Source organism: Gymnogyps californianus, chromosome 10 (genome assembly GCF_018139145.2).
Source record: "Gymnogyps californianus isolate 813 chromosome 10, ASM1813914v2, whole genome shotgun sequence".
NCBI lineage: Eukaryota > Metazoa > Chordata > Aves > Accipitriformes > Cathartidae > Gymnogyps > Gymnogyps californianus.
This window is the reverse complement of record NC_059480.1, coordinates 17,857,067-17,878,281: the sequence shown is the minus strand read 5'-3', so window position 1 is coordinate 17,878,281 and position 21,215 is coordinate 17,857,067. Positions and strand designations below refer to the sequence as shown.

At 55.8% G+C, this 21,215-nt stretch overlaps 1 protein-coding gene across 3 annotated transcripts; it reads left to right on the top strand.

Moving 5' to 3' along the window:
* Positions 1-495: 495 nt before the first annotated feature.
* RUBCN (rubicon autophagy regulator) lies at positions 496-20,022 on the top strand. Of its 3 annotated transcripts, XM_050902368.1 has the most exons (21): positions 496-642; positions 3,258-3,341; positions 4,294-4,453; positions 4,630-4,736; positions 5,667-5,823; positions 6,060-6,608; positions 7,166-7,210; positions 9,094-9,189; positions 9,365-9,480; positions 9,969-10,170; positions 10,542-10,643; positions 11,445-11,519; positions 14,232-14,292; positions 15,309-15,441; positions 15,800-15,945; positions 16,308-16,372; positions 16,953-17,191; positions 17,593-17,654; positions 17,853-18,006; positions 18,393-18,486; positions 19,394-20,022. In XM_050902368.1, exons 1-21 carry the CDS (start codon positions 604-606, stop codon positions 19,555-19,557), a joined length of 2,850 nt encoding a protein of 949 aa, XP_050758325.1. In that variant the 5' UTR covers positions 496-603; the 3' UTR covers positions 19,558-20,022. The 3 variants fall into 3 exon arrangements, with proteins under 3 accessions (XP_050758325.1, XP_050758326.1, XP_050758324.1); XM_050902367.1 differs by lacking the exon at positions 11,445-11,519 and having other exon boundaries at positions 551-642; XM_050902369.1 differs by lacking the exons at positions 7,166-7,210; positions 11,445-11,519.
* Positions 20,023-21,215: the final 1,193 nt, after the last annotated feature.

Genomic DNA, 21,215 nt, shown 5'->3' with positions numbered 1-21,215 from the left:
GGGGAGTATTGCTCTCTGTAAATGCGAGTGCAGCGCGGTCAGTGTCTACTAGATATGGTGGACATCATGCCATTGCCTTACAGCTGCTGTACTCCTGACGGGCTGCTGCTCTGAACGGTCTCTGATAGAGCATGTGAGTGAAGCAAGCAAGAGGCTGGCTGGAAAGATGCCCTCCAGCTTTGTTGGCCCATACTAAGCAAGTGGTATATTGCAGGAGCCATCAGTCTTTGTTCTGGCTGTCTCCTGAGACCACATTGGCGGTGGCTACCAGTCATCACAAGAATCACTACGATACGGCCTCTTGTCCACAAACCATGCATGGGAGACCACAGGGAGGTGTAAAGTCCTTTAGCTCACCTTTGCTAGCCTCTGGACCACCAAAGGTTTCAGCCTGACCAGAGTCTCCTTGGAGAGAGTGCAATACCGTGGTCCTGTTTCGAAGCTCCTCTTGCTGTATATCTGATGCAACTTGCTGTGTTCCTCTGCAGGAAGGAGCATTGGAAGCTGCTAGGCAACCTGAAGACCACAGTGGAAGGTTTGGTGTCCACCAGCAACCCAAATGTCTGGTCCAAGTATGGCGGCTTGGAACGGCTCTGCAGAGACATGCACAGCATCCTCTACCACGGGCTCATCCACGACAAGGTAGGGCTCTGTCCTGCCAGCACTGCTGTCTGTCTGTAGCAGCTTCGGTGCCTGTCATGAGCAGGTGGGGCAGTCCTGTCTGCTGCAGTTCGCTTCAGTGCTCGTAGCACGGAGTGGGTACACTGCTTGTAGCAGTGTGGGAAATGATCGAAGCAGGGACTGAGCTTGCCTGGCAAGTGCTGTGGTTGTCAGAAGGACCTGGGCGCATGTTCTTTCTGTCTCATCCACCTTTGATGTGGTTTTTCTAAATACCTGTGCCCCCCGTGCTGAGGCCAGCCCCTCTCCCCTTACTTCCTGCGGCAGCCAAGTGATAAAGTTGCATTTGCAATGAGTCAGCCCTGTATCGTCTGCACTTGGACAACTCCTCAGCAAGGTCTGGCAAGAGAAACCTCGCATCTTTACTGTTTCTGGTTAGCTGTGTTAACAGGAGCTGGCAGCCAAATCCACGCTCTGCGTGAATGGGATCTCTCTTTCCAGGCTCTCATCGTGCCTTGCAGTTGCTTACCCAGCCGTTCCCCCTTCCATGGCTGCCTGGAAGAATTTCTCTTTCCCACGTGTGTGCAGAGGCCTGAAGATCTCCCCTTCAGCTTGCAATTATCAGCACAATTAATTTACAATGGAAAGTTGAAGCAAGTCTGCAGGGTGTGCCTGGGGGCAGGCTTCCCATCCGCAGCTCTGCCACCCAGAGAGCGATGCAGAGAAGAGAGCGATGCAGGGGAGCCCCAGGCAGCTTGCATGGGCCAGCTGGGTCCAGGAGCAGAAAAACCGCACCTATGCAATGCTGCACCCAAGCTAGTAAGCCTCCAGGAAGAGCCAGGCTGGCAGGTCATCCCAGCGGGCTGCTTTGCTCCCTGGATTTATTAAGTTTGCAGTCAGCACTCGTTACGGTGCTGCTCTGTTCCCGTCAGTCCCCAGTGGCATGGACCAGGGACCTTCTTTGGGAGATCCACAGAGAGAGAAGCTACCTTTTACATGTGAGGAATGCAGTGCTCCCTTCTGATAGACATGCTATTAATAGGCTTCAGGAAGTGAGATTTAAATGATTTATACTTGTCTGTCTATTGGTAACAGTTCATGCTAGACCTGCAAAGCAGGATGGTGTGTTGCCTTTATGCTTTCACTATAGGAAAAGGCAGCTCTTTCACATAGAAATGTCTCCCCTGCTTGGGCACGTGTGACACCAGTCAGGCTATAAGAGCTGCAATGGGAGGTCTGTAAAAATACAGGTTCCTAACAGCAGTTTTCTCATAGTTGCTCCAGTGAAACACTTCCTTTTACTTATTATTTTCTTACCAACTTTTTTCCTACAACTGGGAATAAATAAAAAAAGGTGAAAAAATGCACACGTACATGTTAAGAGAACTAGGGTAAGAGGTTTTTAAACTTTTGAGTGAATTTTATTTATTTGTCCAGAAAACCCCAATTCAGTCTAGAGGACTAAAATTGCAATGTTAGTTCTCTAGTCTTAAAAAAACAAACCAACCCCCCAAAACAAATAAACCACAAAACAGAACCCATTCCTCTGATGCTTGTGAAAGAGGAAATAGAGATGGAGGAAAAAAAAAATCAGCATTTTGGTGAAGCGAGACATTTTGGGGCTGTTTTTACACCCAATAGGGTGGTGAGGACGACAGCAACTCTGCTGCAGTTCCTCTTTAACGGGAAGAATAACTAAGAAAAAAAGAACTCATTGTCTCAATAAAGCTGAGGCAAACAGCAGCAAAGAGCTGATAGAAATGCAGTGCCAAATTTCTTACCTGGGGTGCTCAGCCATGCTGGTGTCCTCAGTGGTGGCTTGCATCAGAAGACGGCAATGGTTGCTGGTTTTGCTGGGATGTGTTTCCATGTTGCCCTTTGTGTCCCCTCGCTGAGGTCTGACTCTGTGCGGTGCTGAGGTGTCAGGGCTCCCTTCCAGGTCCCGCTCCGGCAGGAATGGGAACGGTGACGTGGGAACTCGGTTGAACTTGGCAGACCTTCAAAGGACCAGGGATGCATACGTGACACTGCCATGCACAGCGTGGTTGGGAGGACTCGGGCAGAGCTGAGCCCTCAAACACACTTTGTTGTAGGTGCAGCTGGCACCTGAGGTCTGTTCCCACCTCCTGTCTGCGTGCCCTTGCCTGCCTGGCAGTAGAGGTGCAGGCTCTGCTCCGCGATCCACTGATGAGCTGCAGTTGGCCTTTGGGATCGTTATTGCACTGCAGCAGGGGTGTGAGCCCTTCAGTGCCACGTCCTGTCCCTGTCCCAAGACCTCTCCTGTCTCCACGGTATGAGGGGCTGGGATCTTACCTGATGGAAGAAGAGAAGCTTGGGGGATCTGTTGTCTGGTCACTTGTGGGCTGACCACAACTGAGAGGTCACCGTGGGAGGGGCAGGAGACAACTTATCTACGTCATGCCAGTGTTTTTTGACTTGGTCCCTTGATCTACAAAACTGTGTTATACCCTTGCTTTGTGCCTCCTCTGTAAAGCAGTGCTGCTCTTCCTCTGCCTGTTTTCTGGCCTGTCTTGCCAGGTTTAGGGGCTGTCCTCTCATGGTAGCAAGGGGCTAATGGAGGATGTTGTCATTTAACTGGGACTTGGGTGGTGGTATCTAACTGTGCCTGTCCCGGGCAGGTGTGCTGCAGACAGAAGGATTACTGGCAGTTTGTGAAGGACATTCGCTGGCTGAGTCCCAGCTCTGCTCATCACCTGGAGAAGGTGGGTTCTGGTGGGGTGGCCTTGTGCGCCCAGCAGGGAGGGGAGAGGGCAGCTGGGCTGTGAGCCTCACCGGTGCGATAGCGGCGCCTTGGCTGTTGGCCTGCTGTGGGTAAAGTGGCTCCACAGCTTGTAGAGGCTGAAGCAGCCGTGTGTTTGTGTACAAGCCACATCCCGGGACCTCAGCGTGGCTTGGGCTGAGACAATTGGCTGCTTATTTCTCCCAGGCCAGTCTCCAGCTCAGCTCGGCCGGGTGCAACAGGCATCACCAAGGGAACTGGCACAAGCAGCACTTGTGTGTGTGCAGGGGTGATTCGTGTGTCTGTGCAAATCTCTAAAGGTCTGGGCTGTCCCATTTCTGGGTTGTGGCTTCACCATGCATTTGGTTCTCCCGTTCCTGGCTTGTGCTGACCGTTGGCACACGGGGATGCTCCAGGTCCTCGGCTGCCCCATGCTGACATCCGTGGTCCCCGCCATGGATGGGTGCAAGGGGCTGGCCACTGGTGGGTCCCTATGTCCAGCCTGCTGCTGGGGGGACATGGGATGTGACTCCAGTCCAACTCTTCAAGCTGCAGCAGCTCAGGCATTGCTGTAACCTTCCCCAGTTAATGTGTCAGCAAGAACATGACCGTCACCACTGGGGTCAGGTTGGATTTGGGAGCGTGGGGTCCCACCGGGTCAGGGGTGAGGCACACGGGTGGGAGAGCATGCAAGAGAAATTCATAGCGCTGGTGGCTGTCGAAGGACTTTGGTCGCTGGCTGACCTTTGAAGCGTTGTTTCTGCCCGGTGCTTTTGCCTCCCTGGTGGCTGGGGAGCTGCCGGGACATGTCTTCCTTCCTGCTGATGGTGACCGGCGCTGGAAAGCTGCCGGTATCAGGGGGACCAAAGCCGTGCGGTGGAACAACCCCTGCTTGCCTCTGCGTGCCTTAACCTGTGCCTGGCGTCCCTTTCCAGTTCATCAGCCTGCAGGAGAGTGGCCAGCCTGACCCAGAGGGCCCGGAGGACCAGGCCATTGCGCAGCTGTGGCTGCAGCACAGCCTGCAGTGCCACTGCCTGTCGGCGCAGCTGAGACCGCTCCTGGGGAACCGGCAGTACATCAGGAAATTCTACGCAGGTAAAGAGAAATGGGCCTTTTCCTTCTTATTAGGAAAATACCTAGCTGGTGGTGTTTCCAAGCCATGTGGGAGTGAGGGAGGACGGCAGAAAAGGTGGTTTGTGTGAGAGCAAGCAGCGCTGTCAAACCACACGGGTGAGAGGGACCCCCCCCGAGCAGCAGTTTTCTCTCCCCAGACACTGCCTTCCTGCTCAGTGACGCCCACGTCACGGCCATGCTGCAGTGCCTGGAGGCTGTCGAGCAGAACAACCCCAGGCTTCTGGCTCAGATCGACACCTCCATGGTGAGTTGAGATCCCGGCTTTTACATCTGGCTCTCCCCAGATGCTGCTTGGCTGTGGCTGCTCATGCGAGGTCTCATTCAGGTCACACGGAGCCCTTGGAGAAGGGGCTGAACTTGGAAGTAGCAAAAGGAGCTCCAAGAGGGGAGGAGAGCAGTGAACTGGTCCCTGCGCTGTCTGCGCGAGCCTGGCAGGGGTCAGGGTGGGGGAGATGGCTGTGTGGAGCCTGTAGTGGGGCACCTTGGTTCTGGCTGGCATCGAGGATTTGAGTATGAGGACCTGAGGACCGGTTCCTTGCAAGAGGCACCTCTAAAGCCCTCTCCAACAGTCCCAGGTTTCAGGGCCAGCAAGCAGACCTGCCTGGTCATGAGGGACAGCCATCCTCGGAGGGGCTGAGCAGCACCCCAGGACACCTGGGTGCCCACTCCTGCTGGTGATGCCAGTGACCCCCCGTGCAGCCCCGTGCCAGCTGCCCCCTCCCCAGAGGAGGGAACAGTGGCTGCTTTCTTTGCACAGAGCTCCCCAGAGGAAGGCAATTAACGAGGCTTCGTTAAATGGGGGCTGTGTTCTTTCAGCTGGCTGGCACGTCACTGCCATCGCTGTGCGCATCAGGTCCTTCTGCTGGGACAAGAGAGATGTGTGACCACAACGCTGAAGGACACGAGAGCCGTCTGCCTGGGGCGCTGGGCTGCCTGGATCGTTTCACTGAGAGCCTGGTAATTTCCCAATGGGAGCCTGCCACGTAGCTGCGAACAAAAAGCCCCTTCCTTACTGTGCTGCCACGTTTTTCCCTCCCCATCCTCCTACCCGAGGGCTGCTGCATCCTTTGCTGGCTGGTGACCAGGCACTCGCAGATCGATTCCTTTCCGTTGCTGCTTCTTTGACGTGTAGCCCCATAAATGCTGATTTATTAATGATGCCACCTCTCTTCAGCTTATCGGGAAGAGTGACGGTTCGCCTCCGGTGACCAAGAGTCAGAGCCTGACTGCTCTCCCCGCGTCCCCGTATGTCCCAGCTGCAGGCTGCGCACAGCAGCGCTGCTTTGGGTCCTTCTCCAGCCTCCACCATCCAGCCTCCTCTGGCCTCTCAGGTAACGAGGGTGGGCTGGGAAGCTCAGGATAAAGCTGGAAAAGACTTTACCTTTTTTTCTGCTCTTGGATTCGTTGTGGTGGATGGGTGCAAGAAGATCTCTGCCTGCAATGGGAGGGAGATCCCTGGCCTCTGCCCGTGGTGGGTGGGCATACTGGTGTGAAGCCACAAGCTTATTGCTGTAGGGTGGTCTGCTTGTGCCAGGGTGTGTGACATCCTGCTCCTGCCTCTGTCCAGACAGGAGACCAGCGAGCTACTCCGTCAGCTCCAGCGCCAGCCAGCCTCAGGAGCGCTGCCCATCAACCCGGTCCTCCTCCTTCAGTGAGGGCAGGTCCCCTCTGGAGCAGCCCGGCTCTGTCACCCGCTTCCACGTCCCGTCATCCAAAGACCCCTTCTCTCCAGCCAGCGAGATGAGCTCCAGCACCACCAGCCAGAGCGAGGACACTTGGACGGGGAGTCAGGATGATCCGCAGAGCGATGTTAACGATGGGCCGGAGTACCTGGCCATCGGGAACTTGGGGCGCCGGGGCCGCGCATGCAGCAGCGCCAGCACCAACAGCACCAAGAGCAGTAGCTCCAAACTCTTCTCCTCCAGCAGCTCCCAGAAGCTGGACTCGGTCTCATCCCTGGGGGAGCAGGGGGCAAGCGGAGGTGGAAGCAGGGGCCTGAGCCTGTTGCGCCGGTCCAGTTTCTCGGAGGGACAGTCATCAGCTCCGCAGGGTATCCTCAAGAAGAGCCACATGCGCTCGCACTCCGACACTAATGTGGCTTCGGGGAAGTTGCACGGTAATGGGGCAGCTTTTCTGGGATGGCTTTGGGGTGTGGGAGTCCCTGGTACCGGGAGGCTGATGCTGGCCACCCCTTTGACTCCATGGATCAGGTCGGCGAGGGAAACAGTGGGTGAGCGGTTGGGAAATTTAGTCTTTGCCCTTAGCTTTCCTGCTCCACACTGGAGTGATGGGCTGACATCTTGTTTCCCTGAATGTATTGGCAGCTTTCACCAAAAACTTAGAAAATGGCAGCAATGCTGTGGCATTAGCCACCCTGCTTCCCCACTGGCCTTGCCCGGCTGGGGCATGGGGCCATGGCAGGGCACTGGGCTGGGGCTTGAGCTCATCCAACTGGTAGGATGTCATCCTACTGGTAACCTGCTGGGTCCTCCTGTGCTCTTGAGTGGGTGAATGCATGGTGGGGGGGAGTGGGATGTGAGGGGACAACCAGTTTATGGGATTCTGCCCCACCGGTGCTGCCTTCATGGGAGAAGTGGAGGTCCTTGCTGAGTAGTAACCAGTCTGTCTCTGTTTTCTCTCCCTTAACGCTGTCCTCCTCCTCTGTCTGCCCAGGAGGCCTCAGGGATATCACCATTATAATAGAAGATCCAGTGGCAGGTTTGGGAGCCAGCGTAACAGCCCTTCATTAGTGATCATTGCATCAAGTTCAGGATTTCCATCAACCCATTAGTGTCCATTTAGAAAACCAAAAAAATTCTTTCTTCCCTGTGTCCCAGCTGGTGCTTTGAAGCGTGGTCCGGTTTATGCATGCAACCTGACTGAAGAACCCAGCTTGGTTTTTGGGCGCAGTGGACCAGACTCAGAAGGGCTCCCCTGCATGGCATTAGGGAGTGCTGGCCACTGAGTCCCTGAGCTGCATCCCCTGCCCTTCCCTCCACCCCGCTGCCTCGGGAGCCAGGAGAGGTTTTGTCTCTCACCTAGCGAATAAGGGCTGGCAGCTAAGCAGGCATGGGCTTGAACATCTTATTTTTCCTTTCATTAGTGGATCTGTGGCACGGGGGGGTCTGATGTTGGCTGAGTTCAGCTGCGTCCCAGCCAGCTGTGCTTACATCCACAGCCAGGACTCCCAGGTGCTCTTCTGGGCTCAGGGCAGGTTTCTCCCTGAGCAGAGGTGCTGGGGTGCTGCCATCCCTTTGCCCCACATGCAGAAAGAGTCAGCAGCTCAAAAAAATGGGCTGTTTTCTTTTGCATCTGTTGAACAGCGGCACTGGGTTTGTTGAGCTCACATCTGGGTGCTAGGGCTCTGTGGCTGGGAAGGCTCCTTCCTGGAGGTGGTGCGCATTCAGACGTGTCCAGCCCAGTGTTCTGCTCCAGCAGAGGATGGCAAGCACGGCCTCACTTTACCCTTCAGCAGTAGGCTCTGTTGTACGTGGCATCCCCCCAGGCTGGAGATAACGAGGTGGTTTCTATGCTGGTTTTCAGCAGAATTGAGGTGGCTGCAGGATACCCTGCCAGGCTGCAGTGATTAGCTGTGACAGCCTCCCACCCCGACAGGTCTCCTTTGTCACCCAGCCTGTGGGGTGGGTTGGTCCCCATCCTGGTGGCTGCCACTTCATGGTCTTGCAGGGAGATGCTGGCGTTGGTGGGCTCAGGAGCCTCCAGCCACATCAGGGTTATGGCACAAAGCTGGGAGCAAAGAGGAGTAGGAGATTGAGAGGATGGGGTTGCCCTTCTGTTGTGCTCGGGATGTCAGCCGGTGCCTGCCCCGCGTCCACACCGGTATGCTCCTGTCCTGCTCCAGTCAGGGTGTTTTCAATCTGCTTCAGCAGTCCTCCGTCACCCAGCTGCTCCATCCAGGTGCTCCCCGGGGCCTTGGCTCTCCTCAGAGCACCAGCCATTGTTGGTCAGGCCAGCTCCTGGCAGTCCGCGCCGGCTCAGCCCGGCAGGGAGTTGCACCACAGTGCGTGCGTGGGGCAGAGCCCTGCCCACAGCCTGTGTAGGTCACCTTGAGCACTGCAGCCCAGGCTCCAGGGTTGTGTGCAGGGAACCCTGGCTTCTAGCTGAGCAAGAGCATGTCCTTCAGATGCCTCCTTCAACTGTTGTCCAGGCTGCTTTGCAGGGCTCGGAGCACCACAGATCCCTCGGCTGCTCAGGTTTCCCCTTGTCTCCTGACTCTCTGCCCTGGAGGATAACTCTTCCCTTGAGATGCTCCAGCAGGAAGAAGGGGCTGGCAGAGGCCTGGTGTGTCCCCCAGCTCTGTTTGGGGGTAAAGAGAGGAAGGCTCGGGTCTTGACTGCTCCATGGCTCTCATGAGCTTCTCTCCTTCTTTCCCCTTCTCCTCTCCTGCCTGAAATGCCCTTCTAGTTTTGTCCCCGCCTGGGCCTGCCCTCAGCCATGGCACAGAGCAGGAAGATGTCCCTCCTTGCTTCCCATCCATTTGTGCCTGCCTGTGTGATGCTGAGCCCCTTTCATTTCACACTGTGCAATGGCTGGGCACCTCTGGGACACTGATGTATGCCTGGTGTTGTCTTCCGTTCCAGAGTCCCACGGCGATCCAGGCGGAGCGAGAGGGCCGGTCTCTGCTTCCACCCAGAGCAGTGAACTGAGCACACCCAGCTCCCTCTACATGGAGTACGGTGAGTACAGCCAGCCTCAGCGAGGACACTCGCTCCTGGTCAGGCTCCTCCATCGGCTGTGGTGGCCTCAGCTTCTGGCACCTGCTTGTTGGATGCTGGTTGGGCACTAGCAGGTCTCGTTAGCATGGGATAGCAGCAGGTCCCTCCCTCATATGTTTGTCTCTTGCTTTTGTAGACTCTGGACAGTACCTGAGCTCAGGGGAAGGGATGTTCAGAAGACCCTCGGAAGGGCAGTCCCTCATCAGCTACCTCTCTGAGCAGGACTTTGGCAGCTGTGCAGACCTGGAGAAGGTGAGGGAGGCAGCAGCAGCCTGTGTGCATTGGAGAACATATCTTACTGCAGGTTCAGTGATACTTCCCTCCGTGGGGAAGGTAATCCCATAGTATTTCCTGCTATAGAGCTGTGCACAGAACTTCAACGTTGAGTTCCTCAGTGGTGTCTGGCAGCCAGGTTCTGCCCATCCAGCATATACACAGCAGCTTTGCAACATGTTAGGCCTCCTCAGGGACATGTGCTGACTCCCCAGAGTGGATGTGTTGCACATCCTCTTCGTAGGATGCCCTTTGTGTTTTGTGAGTATTCTGGTGCTTAAGAAGGCTTTAGTTTCTAGGTCCTCATAGAAGAGTCAGGTTTCGTGGGGTCGACAGGGATTAAGGTCTTTCTACCACCCTCCATGAGTAATAAGCTCTTTCCTGTCACAGGCAGGGAACAAGATTTTACCAAGTCTTCCTGGTTTCTCCATGGTACAGCCTTGAATGCTTTTGCTTTTGCCTTGCAGGAGAATGCGCACTTCAGCATCTCAGAGTCCCTGATCGCTGCCATTGAGCTGATGAAATGCAACATGATGAGCCGGCAGCTGGAGGAGGAGGACGAAGACAGCGACAAGGAGATCCAGGAGCTTAAACAAAAGATTCGCATTCGGCGCCAGCAGATCCGCACCAAGCACCTGTTCCCGACCTGCCAGGAGATGGGCTCAGACAGTGGGTGATGTGTTTTGGGCTCATCAGCTAGTGGGATGTGGGTTTTCTGTCTATTGCCTGTCCTTATAGCATCCTGCCTTCCTGCCTGTTCGTGGGAAACAATCATATTGCTACCAAGGTGCTGCAGAGATTTGTGAAACTCTGCTGCTATTGAAGACCATAATGGGACTGATACTGTACATTGATAACACATGTGTGCTGCTGGCGCTGAGTTATGGAATGTAATTTCATTTTGAACCCATAGTGTTTTCCATCCATGACCTCCATCCCTCCCTGCCCTGGCCATACCTGGCTATCAACTTCTCCCTTAGCTGTCAGTGACCCTTCAGACCACTTCCATTGATGACCTGGCTGTGTTGCATTTCTCCCAGGTCTTGTGGCGACAGACAGCGGGTCCCAGTTCAGCTCCCATGGCTCCATGCGGCTCTCTGACTCCGGCTCCACGGAGGATGTGGAAGAGTATGAGATCCGAGGTAGGAGGGAATGGCTGTGTTGGCTTCTTGCATAGAGACAGACTTCTCCTTGGTGTGGTTGTGTTGAGGTCAGTCCCGCTGAAGAAGAGCGTGTCCCTCTGGCCTTCAGGATGGCTTTTCCCAAACAAATGGCTGAATTCTGAGCATGAGCAGAGCAACCAGTTTCCCTCATGTGGTGGCATGACTTTCCTTCGAAATTCTCTGTAACCCTCTAGCATTCAGTGCCTCTGGCTGGCAGGTGATTTCCATTTCATTGCCTGGTCCACATAGTGGCTGTCACAGCTAGAGAGAGGTGGGAGAGCTGCCATCCTGCTCTCCTTCTCCCCAGGCAGAAGGAGCCATAGCTCTGACCACTTATCTCTTGGGTGGCAGTGGTGGGCACTGGTCACATCTTGACCTGTAATACCTGTAGTCTCTGCTCCTGGCAGCTTGGGTGGCTGAGCTTATTGCCCACAGGAGACCTGTCTGGGTCCCTGGGTGTCCCTTTCCTTCAGAGCCTTGTTCATCCTCTGAGGTGGATGACTGACTTCTCAGCAGTACCTCCATCTCACTGACTTTAAAAAGAAGATGGAGCTGTTTAGTCTCCAGCTATAAACTTCTCATCTCTTGACTGTTGACAGCAAAGCCCTCCTTTTGGTCATTGAGGGCTAGATTTTGGGCTCAGTTTTGAAGCCCATGGAGGGGTGTGTGAATTCAGTTCTGGGCTTCTCTCGTGCGAGTGCTGCTCTTGTATTGTGCCCTTTCTCTTTGGCCTGGCCGAAGCACTGAAGTCAACTGTTTTGTCATCACCATGTTATACAGATGGTAACGATGGATCTAACCTGATTCAAATGTCCAAGAACGGCCTCTCAGTGTCAATGGCTTCCTTGTTCTCAGGTAGTACCCCGCAGTGCTCCCCTGCAGCACACGTGCGTGTATGTGCAAGGTGTGTGTGTGTGTGTGTGTGCACGTGCACACTTCTCAGAAATCTGCCTGATTTGGGAACTGTGAACAGTATCATCCAGACGTCGGCAAGAAAAGCCATGGCAGGATGATATGGCAGGATGGAGCAGAGAGGAGGCAGAGGAGCTCTGCCGTGGGCTCCATCCCCCAGGGCGTTTTGCCGTGCAGTATTTTGGATATACCAAACATGCCTGCTGTGGTGAGGACCTGTCTTGCCTGAGGTAGGGCTTGGCAGGGCGATGGCACAGCTTTGTGGCTCTGTAGCTGCTGAAGGCTGAGCTTGGGCTGGATGAGAGCAGAGTCCTCTACAGTGTGGGACCAGGTCTCCATCCCAGGTACCTTGGGGAGCGTTATCCTGCTTGACCTGGCAGAGCTGGTGTGCCGTAGCTCTGATCCGAACCACGGCCAACCCTTCCCGTCCTGCTCAGACTTGACTTGGAGAAGAATCCTTCCAGAAAGAAGGTCCTGAAGGGAGAAGTAGTGAGAGGAGAAAGGCAGAGGCAGTTTGTTCACGCTGGAGGCCCTGGGCACCGTGATCGCATGCAGCCAGGTCTTGCTTAGTGTTTTTATTGTTTACAGTACTACTAGATAATCCTTCTGGTCTGCTGGCTGCATTTAAATAACCTTCATGTGTTCCCTGTGTGCTTTAGCAAGGGAACAGCCTGCGTGGGCTGCTGCTGTTCTCTCCTGTCAGGTGTTCGGCGCCAGCGCATTGCTCCTGCCGGAGATGCTGGTGCTCAGAGCTTCCCCGTCAGCCCTGCTGTGTCCTGTGTTTACAGCCCAGGGGTTTAATCCAGGGGGGCTCATCCTGGCCTGAAGCTGGCATATGGGGGCTGGGGTGACGTCCTTGGGTTTGGGGGCTGTTCACAAGCCTCCTGAGGACTGTCCGACCTGGTGATAGCATTGGCAGCAGAGGCGTTTTGGGCAGCTAACTGGAGGCTTTTGGAGAGTGTCTGCAGTTAAGGTTGGGAAGCGAGCAGCAACAGGGTCCCAGTGCTAGGCCCCGTGGGAGCCTTGGGTCAGATTTGGCTCCCTCTGTCATCCCTGAGACCATGCCAGTGCCTAAGTGTGCTGGTTCTGCCTCCCCACTTGGCCCACACTGTGCTGCGTGTGCCCCGCTGTTTGCTCATGTTCATCATAGTCTAGGACCATGCGGCACCTTCCTGCGCAGAGCCGAAGGCACCAGAGCATGGCAGGTATGTCTGGCTGGTGCCCTATGTGGTCAGGACACTACGTTTGCCTGAATTCCCTGTTTCCTGCAGCTAGAAGTCTGTTCGCATGATGTAGATATGTGGATTCCTTAGCATTAGGATGCTTTCCTGTGCCTGTTTCTAGCAATGGATGTCAAACAGGGAGGGTCAAGCATCCATGCTGAACTCCACTAGCGTGAGTCTGTAAATTTAGAGGCTGGACTAGGACTTGCTCCCCTTGCTGCCGGGGCTGCCCCGCTCTTCCTAGGGGAGCCGACGGCCCGGGGGGTGGCACTCTTCACTCAGCCGGGCTGTGATTCCCTTGGCCTTGGTGTGTGGTTGGTGTCTGGCCGGGATCGGATGGGCTCTGTGCAGGTCTGCGTAGCCGACCTGCTTGGGGTGGAGGAGCTGGGACCCCGAGCTGTACCTCCCCTAGCCAGGCACTGGGCCACTGGGTCGGGGGGAGCTGCAAGCCTGTGTTTGGGGGTGGTATGGTCGCTGCAGACCCCGTTCCTAGAGCTCCCCAGAGGTACAAAACAGGAGACCTGCTGGGCTGAAGGTTGTGGCATTGGCCTCTCTTCTGTCCTGACCTGTAGTACTTTCCCCTTGCATGCCCTCCTCCCCTTTTCTGGGAGTCTGTCTGCAATGAAGCAGGGTTTCTGCCTGCCTTGTACTGCTGGAAGAGTCTCCTGTCCCAGGGTCCTTCCACCATTGAGATGAATTCTCTGTCAGGGTTTAACCTGCCAGAGTGAAAGAAAGATGAGTGACGAAGGTACCGCTGGGTACTTTGGGGGGCTGTTGGGCAGCTGATGGAGGGGTGGAGGGAGCAGGACGCCAGTGTCCTGCATCTTATCTTGGACCTCGGGAGATAGGTCTGTGGCCTCTGTAGAGGGCTGGCCCCCGTGGCTGCTGGCCCGCTCTCTGCGTGGATGCTGATGTGTCTCTGGAGTGCTGGGCTTAGGCTGCCAGCCCCGGCTGTGCAGTCACTGACAAGCTGTGGCATGGCCACCGTCTGATCTTACAGGTTGCAGTCAAGTAGAGAGAAGGGCTCTGCATCCCATTGCTAATCCCCTGCAGCGTCTATACTGTGTGTAGAGAGCTACTAAACCTTCTTGCTAACCTTGCTGTCCTGCCCTTCTAGCTCTTGTGTGTGTACTGTTTCGGGCCATGTCACTGCTAGGACTTGGTGTGTGACCTGTACCAGCAGCCACTTGTCTCCCCCAGATCCCAGGCTCACTGTTGTCACAGCATCCCACCATGTCCTTCCCTTGTAACTCTGACAGGCAACTGATCAGACTGCACCTCTCCTTGCTGCTCCGTGTCACTGGTAGAAGTTGATGCTGTAGTTCACATGCTTTTGGACAGCTTGATGAGTTTTACAGTGAAGCTTTGGTTTGAAATGAGTGTATTCCCCTGCACTGCCCCATCTGCTCCACCTTGTCTGTTTGTGATTCAGATGCAGACATCAAGAGGAACCCAGACTCCAGCAGGAAGTCCTTTCTCTCCTCGGAGTCCATGTACGTCTTCAACTCATGGCAAGACATCTTACCAAGTTCCTCTTCCTGCCAACTCTGCTCTTCCACGTACATCAGCTGCTATTTTGCACTGGAGTGGACATCCCTCCCTCCTTCCCTCCCTTTACTTAGCAGTGGGGCACTGGGTCCTAGTCTGAAATTTGGGAAGCAGCACCTGGGATGATCAGGATATTCACATGAGGTAGATACGATATGGACTGGTGTCAGGAGAGATGCGCATACCTCCTAGTAGGTAGGAGACTGGGGAGAGGACCTGGCACAACCTGGAGCATCTGGACTGGCTCCTGGCTTGCTGCTGGCTCTGAGCCTCCCCTGCCTCCCTCCTCTCAGCTGGGACAGCCAGTTCAACTACATGGTGCTGCCTCGCTGCTCGCCTTCAACCCTTGCTGCTGTGCTGTCACCCAGAGGTGGAACCACTGGCACACAGCGATGCTCACAAACTCTCTGTGCAGTGCAGCAGCAGCTTAAACGTGAACTGCTCCGTCCTTTCCCAGTACTGCCCTGGCGTGGGGAGGTGGGGGCTGTGAGGAGGTGAATCACAACCTGTTTTAAGCACAGCTGCTGTGTTAATGCTCTGAAAGCAAAACCCCTTTGGGATGCAGGGATCCCTCTGCTCGTTGGGTGAGATACAAAGCTGTGTCCGCGCTTGGCAGCTTCTTGAGTAGGTTCGTATTGGGAGGGCAGTCACTTCTGGCTTGTACAGACACTGGCTCTCACTTTGCAGCTTCCCCTGCAAACAGGCCCAGGTTTTGTTAAGTAAGATACATTTTGCTTGCCTTTCTGAACAGTTGTTGTTGTGCCATTAGCCAGCTTTGCTTGGGGGAAGCTGCAAAGACAGAAATCAATCATATATATCCATTTTAAGCCTGTGTAGCAGTGCAGAAATAAGGTACCAGAGTTGAAGGGAGCATCTTTGGCTTGACCTGGGACCAGCATCAGGGGTTGTGAGGAGGGCACAGCTGTAAGACCCGGTACTAACCACTCCCTTCGCTGTCTAGATCGCACTCCTTCCTCAATTCCAACTCGGCGGAGGCCGTGGCCATGGGCTTGCTGAAGCAGTTTGAGGGCATGCAGCTCCCAGCTGCCTCTGAATTGGAGTGGCTGGTCCCTGAGCATGACGCCCCGCAGAAGGTAGGGGTGTGAGTCCCTGGTCACCGATTGCATTTGATCTTCCCTGAACCCCTGGCTTCAGCCCACTGCCGAGGGGCTTTGCTAGTCCTGGTGATCCCTTTGTGGAGCTGGAGGAAGGGTTTTGTCTGGGCTCTGGAGCTGGGTGCAGCCAAGCAGGGCTCTGCCACCACAGCCTCCTACAGCAGAGTGCCTGGATCCCTGGGGACATCCCTTCTCCAGCCCGCATTCAGCTGGAGCAGCAGCTCGGTGCCTGGCAGTTTTCCAGAGGGCTGTAGTTGCAGGTTTCTGGCAAGCCAGCCAGGTGCATTGCCTTTGTGGTACCAGGCAGGTATCTGACCTTCTTGCCTGCCTCTCCCAGCTCCTGCCCATCCCCGACTCGCTGCCCATCTCTCCTGACGACGGAGAACATGCTGATATCTACAAGCTGAGGATTCGGGTGCGCGGAAACCTGGAGTGGGCCCCACCACGACCACAGATCATCTTCAACGTTCACCCAGCCCCAACGTAAGGACCCATGCGGCCGAGGGCTCTCTGGGGACCTGCCCTTTCCAACCCTTTTCCATCAACATCAAGGTTGATTATCCTCTCCTTCCCACTTGACCGCCGGGGCTTCCCTGTTCTGAGCCTGGTAAATCCGCGGTGGGCACCACCGGCCGCTGGTGCTGTGAGATGGAGCCAGTGCTTGCGGTCGGTGCCTTTGGTGTGCACCAGGGCACATCAGGGCTTTTCCCCTTGGATTTGTTGTCCATACTTAAGTGGCAAAGCATGTGGCATGTCTGCCATCCAGACCTGTGGCAGTGCCCATCCTCTGGTGCCAGGTGCTGTCAGGGCTGGACTCATGCATGTTGTCTTCTGTCTCTGGACAGGAGGAAGGTGGCCGTGGCCAAGCAGAATTACCGGTGTGCAGGCTGTGGCATCCGAACTGATCCTGGTGAGTGCTGGGACCCTGACCCATAGCTGGAGAGTGTGGAAGAGCCTGTGAACAAGTGGGAAGATGCAGAGTGGGTGGGTGGTGGCAGAGCTCAGCGCAAGGTCACTGGGGAAATGGTATGCTGCTTTTGCCAGCTCTGCCTGCACATTGGTGTGCACCACCCACAGAGGAGTCTCCTTCTCCAGAAGGTCATGGGGCTGGTGGAGGCAAAGAGCAGCCAGCCTGTCCTTTGGAGGGCGTTTCAGATGTTGACTCTTCTAAGGCAAAAAGTCATCTGTTGGGGTTCTAAAGCTCGCAGAAGGTTCTGCTGTGGGTACAGCTGCAGAGCTCTTTGATCAGCTGTCTTTCCTGAATGTGTAGGTAGATGTGGCTGCATGAGACTGGACTGTGGTCCCAAATGCTTTTGCAGTTGGCAGGGGTGCTTGCAGATCCCAGTTGTGAGCGCCCTGGGGCTGGAGGAGGTACCGGCAAGGCAGACTGCCTTGCTTGTTGGAAATACTGAGCAATGTTGGGAGTCCAGTAAGTGGTTGGGAAGAGCCCGTGCCTCGGCTGACCTCCCTGTCTGCCTGGATTTGGCCAGATTACATCAAGCGGCTGCGGTACTGTGAGTACCTGGGGAAGTATTTCTGCCAGTGCTGCCACGAGAATGCCCAGACGGTCATCCCCAGCCGCATCCTGCGCAAGTGGGACTTCAGCAAGTACTACGTGAGCAACTTCTCCAAAGACCTGCTGAGCAAGATCTGGAGTGACCCGCTCTTCAACGTGCAGGATATCAATCCTGCCCTGTACCGAAAAGTGAAGTCTCTCAACCAAGTGTGGGTAAGACCCTTTCCACGCCTTCCTGAGTGGGGTTTGGGTGAGGTGGGTGGCTGCCAATTGTAAACCGTATTCCAGGGAAGCTGGGGAGAAGCGGATATTTCAGTTTTTGAGGCTTAAAACCTCAGCACCGTGGGTTTCCATTCACCTCTTGTTATTTGTCCAATAACGTAGGAATTTCAAAAGGAATTTCTGCCTGGTATCCAGCTGGGCTTTGGTTTATCTCCTGGAGCATGTGACAGTGGTTGTGTTCACTTTGCCCTGCGTGGTGTAAACACTTCGGTAGCAGGGGAGCAGCAGCTGAGGAGCAGCGGTCGTTTCACCAGCGTAGGAAACGGGGCAGAGCTGCTTGGCCAAGGACTGTGCTCTGTTTACTGATTCTTGTGTCCCCCCTTCCTCTCCAGCTCCTGCGAATCCAGCTTTTCCACATGAAGAACATGTTTAAGACGTGCCGGCTAGCTAAAGAGTGAGTCCCAGGCTGTGAGATGAAGCTGTTTCGCTGTCCTGGATCTGTCCCGTGCAATTTGCACTGGGGATCTGTGCAGCCTGTGCAATGAGCAACTGGGGGAGAGGGGAGTGGAGGGGGAGAGAAAGCAGAAGCAGTGCAGAGAGGGGGCTTAGTGGAGTTGCTTTGCTCTGACCTCTGGTTTCTCTGTCCTTCCAGCCTCCTAGACTCCTTTGATGCGGTGCCTGGCCACTTGACGGAGGATTTGCACCTCTACTCGCTGAGTGACCTCAGCGCCACGAAGAAAGGGGACCTGGTGCCTCGCCTGACGGAGCTCCTGAAGGCAGGCAGCCTGCACGTTGAGAAGTGCATGGTAAGGCCTCCTCGCCTGCCTCCTGCACAGCTCCCCACCCTCAGGAGCACCCTTGGGAGCAGGCTTTGCTGCAAAGATAACCGATGGGGAGACCTTTGACATGCAGGGCAGCCACCAAATTAACCGATTCAATGCTAACTGCTCCTGCCTGCTCCACAGAGCTCCTACCCAGCACGTATGGGATGTTTGTTATCCCATTTTGGCTCTCCCCAACCCCTGACACATGCTGATTCTGCCTTGCTGTGCTCCATGCTGGGGAAGGGCTGTCCCACATCGTTAGAGCAGGGCACTGTGTCCTGCTGTCTTGCTCCGCTCTACCTCCTGCCCTGCTTGCCAGGGAGATGAGGAGCATTTAGCTGCTTTTTCCTCACCTTTTCTCTTTCCAGCTGTGCCAAGCCAAAGGCTTCATCTGTGAGTTCTGCCAGAATGACGGCGACATCATCTTCCCCTTTGAGCTCAACAAGTGCAGGACATGTGAAGGTGAGATGCTGGGGAGAAACAGGGAGGGGACAGACCCTGGGTCCACCAAGGTCTGCCTCCAGTTTGAGTGGCATTTGTGCTAGTGAGAAGTATAGAGCCAGAGCCAGCCAGACCGGAGTGCCTCTGTGCATGGCCTGTGTCTCTGCACCACGTTATCACAGCAGCAGATCAGCATCGTAACGGTGTTTGGCCAGAGCTGCTGGTGCAGTGGCGCGTGTAAGCCCCTTCCTGACCACGCTGTGTGCTGCCTGCCCTGGTGGCAGCAGGCAGTTGGGTTGTGACTTCAGCGAGTGGGTGTCTGGGAGCCCTGGCTTCCCTTCTGCTGTGGTTACAGGACAGGCTGCAGCCTGCACGCAGCTCCCCTGCCCCTGCTTGGATGGCTGGAGCTGACCTTGTAGAGCAGAGAGAGACTGAAGGCTTTGTCTCCATGCCCTTCCTGCCTGCCAAGAAATCCCCAGGCCCCTTCAGGAGTCATCCTCAATAATGCCCAGTACTAATGGCCAAGCAGAGCTTGTCCCTGCAGCTTGGGACCAGCCTGTGAACTGGCTTGAAATGGCTCCTGACAACATGCAAGCCTTGGTTTGGCAGGCGCAGTGCCAGAGAAAACTTGGGGCAGAGTCACTGTTTCCTTAGAGAATCAGGAAAGTTTGGGGAGGGACCTTGTGCGGAGCAGACAACCTCCCGCCCGTGCTCCCAAAGGCTTTGCAAGCCGGTGCAGGGACCCTGCAGCGTGACTTCTTGCTGCTTCCAGAACAGTGCTTGGACCCCTGCTTCTGGTGCTTGTTCTGCCATGGCTTTGGTTTGAAATGTCCTTCTGGACAAGCCTAGAGCATCCCTCCCCGGGGTGCAGAGCGTCAGGCAGTCTGTGTCAGCCTCTGCCAGCTCTCAGCCATGCTTTCCCCCGCAGAGTGCAAAGCCTGCTACCACAAATCCTGCTTCAAATCCACCTGCTGTCCCCGCTGCAAGCGGCTTCAAGCCCGGAGAGAGCTGCTGGCCAAGCAGAGCATGGAGTCCTACGTCTCGGACTACGAAGACGAGCTGGAGCAGCCAGAGGTGGTGGCAGCTACATGAGCATGTTGCAGTGGAGGAGCAGATCGTGGGTTTATTTATGTGCGTGGCCTTCATCACCAGAGACTGAGCCACGCAGACTGGAGATGAGGAGGACTGTCAGGAGGCCTGGAGAGCTGTCGAAGGGATCTGTTTTCCCCTGTGCAGTAGTGCTGGGCTGGGGAAGGGGCATCTTCCATCGTCCGGGTCTGCTCCAGGTACCGCTCACACTCCCCGATGCCTTTGCCTGGGGAAAGGCGGCTGCTCCTGCCAGTCCTGCAGGCAGAACAGGGGCCTTTTCCGAGCAGTTGGTCATGCTGGACCAGGCAGGGCTGTGCTGCCAGACCCTGTGCCCTGCTCCCCGGGAGGATCCCCTCGGGGGTCAGCACTTTCTGCTCATCAGCTGTATACTAGGAAGCTCTGGCCGTGTCTACACCTTGGAGGGGGGGAATCAGCTCTTTGAGTCCTCCGATCCCCTGTCCTGCTGCTGGGGGTAGTGTGCATGGAGGGAGGGTGGGGGTTTGGGGTTGGTTGTACATTTAACAGCTCCCTTTCTCAAAGCTGGCTTGGGACACTGCCGGAGAGCCGTTGCTCTCACTCCAAGATCAGAGCAGAGGAGGTGGCAGGGGTGAAAATGCCAGATTTCTGCCTCACCTCTCTGTCGTCTGTGCTGAGCTGCTTTCCCTGCCCTCCGCCCGCAGCCTGTGCTGCAGAGGGCATTGCCTCCAGGGCAGCTGCACAAGGGGACTGGTGCTGTCGGGCTTTTGGTGGAGGCAGATCCTCGAGGCTTCCAACCCCGCTTCCTCCTCATGCTGCCGGTCTGTCCTACCAGGGGGACGTCCTCCTCTAAGGGTGACATGGGACCTCACTTTGGTGGCACCAGGACCTGCCTTGCATGCAGCTGCCTTCTGCCCAAGACCTGTCAGGTGAAGGCTCAGCCCTCTGGCTGCATCCCCCGAGCCTCTGTCTTGATTTGTTCTTTTAGGTTGGGTTTTTGTTTTTTAATCTGCTGGATTTGGTTTTATTTTTTTAACGCAGTTGTTTGTATTTTTTACTGTGCGTTCCCCCCCAATGAGGTGCTGCTTGAAATGCCTCTTTACGGGACATGCGATCTGCTTGGGACTCACCAGTATAAAATCTCCAGGGCTGTCCTGCTCCTGGTTCCTCACCCCTAGATGGGGCTGGTGTTTGCCAGGTGTCCCCTCTCCCAGCAGATCTCCAGCTCCCCTTGGGAGAGGGGTCCCTGAGCCAGGCAAAGCCTCGAGGCTTCCCAGCTGCAGTGCAGCAGGGTGGCCAGGCAGCCTGCTTGCAGTGGGGGGTGCACAGGGGAGAGGGGTTTGGCACTGGGGTGCTGCAAAGGGTTGGTCCCTCGCCGATGCAGAGCTGCCTGCCACGACTGACGGCTCCGTGGGGTTGGACCCAGTGGTACAAGGTGGGCTCTGTGCCCTGGGGCTAGCGGTCAGTCGAGGAGGTGCCTCTGCATCGCAAGGGGATGCTTTAGCCCATGGCACAGGTGAGTGGTCAGCACCACCTTAGCATGGGTGGGATGTGGGGTGGCAGTGGGGTGTTTGGAAGGACGATGTGGCCTGTGTATGTGCGAGAAGGGTGTTGAGGGACTGGGGAGCAATACACTGGCAGAAGGCATCTAGGGGCAATGGCTCTTGCAGTGCATGCCCTGGCTT

What these genes read in the sequence shown, in the direction of transcription:
- RUBCN (XM_050902368.1), top strand. Translation starts at nt 604, where the DNA reads ATGCACAGCATCCTCTACCACGGGCTCATCCACGACAAG. An exon ending in ACGGGCTCATCCACGACAAG is followed by an intron (nt 643 to 3,257) that starts GTAGGGCTCTGT and finishes TGTCCCGGGCAG; the next exon opens with GTGTGCTGCAGACAGAAGGA. An exon ending in AACGTTCACCCAGCCCCAAC is followed by an intron (nt 15,946 to 16,307) that starts GTAAGGACCCAT and finishes GTCTCTGGACAG; the next exon opens with GAGGAAGGTGGCCGTGGCCA.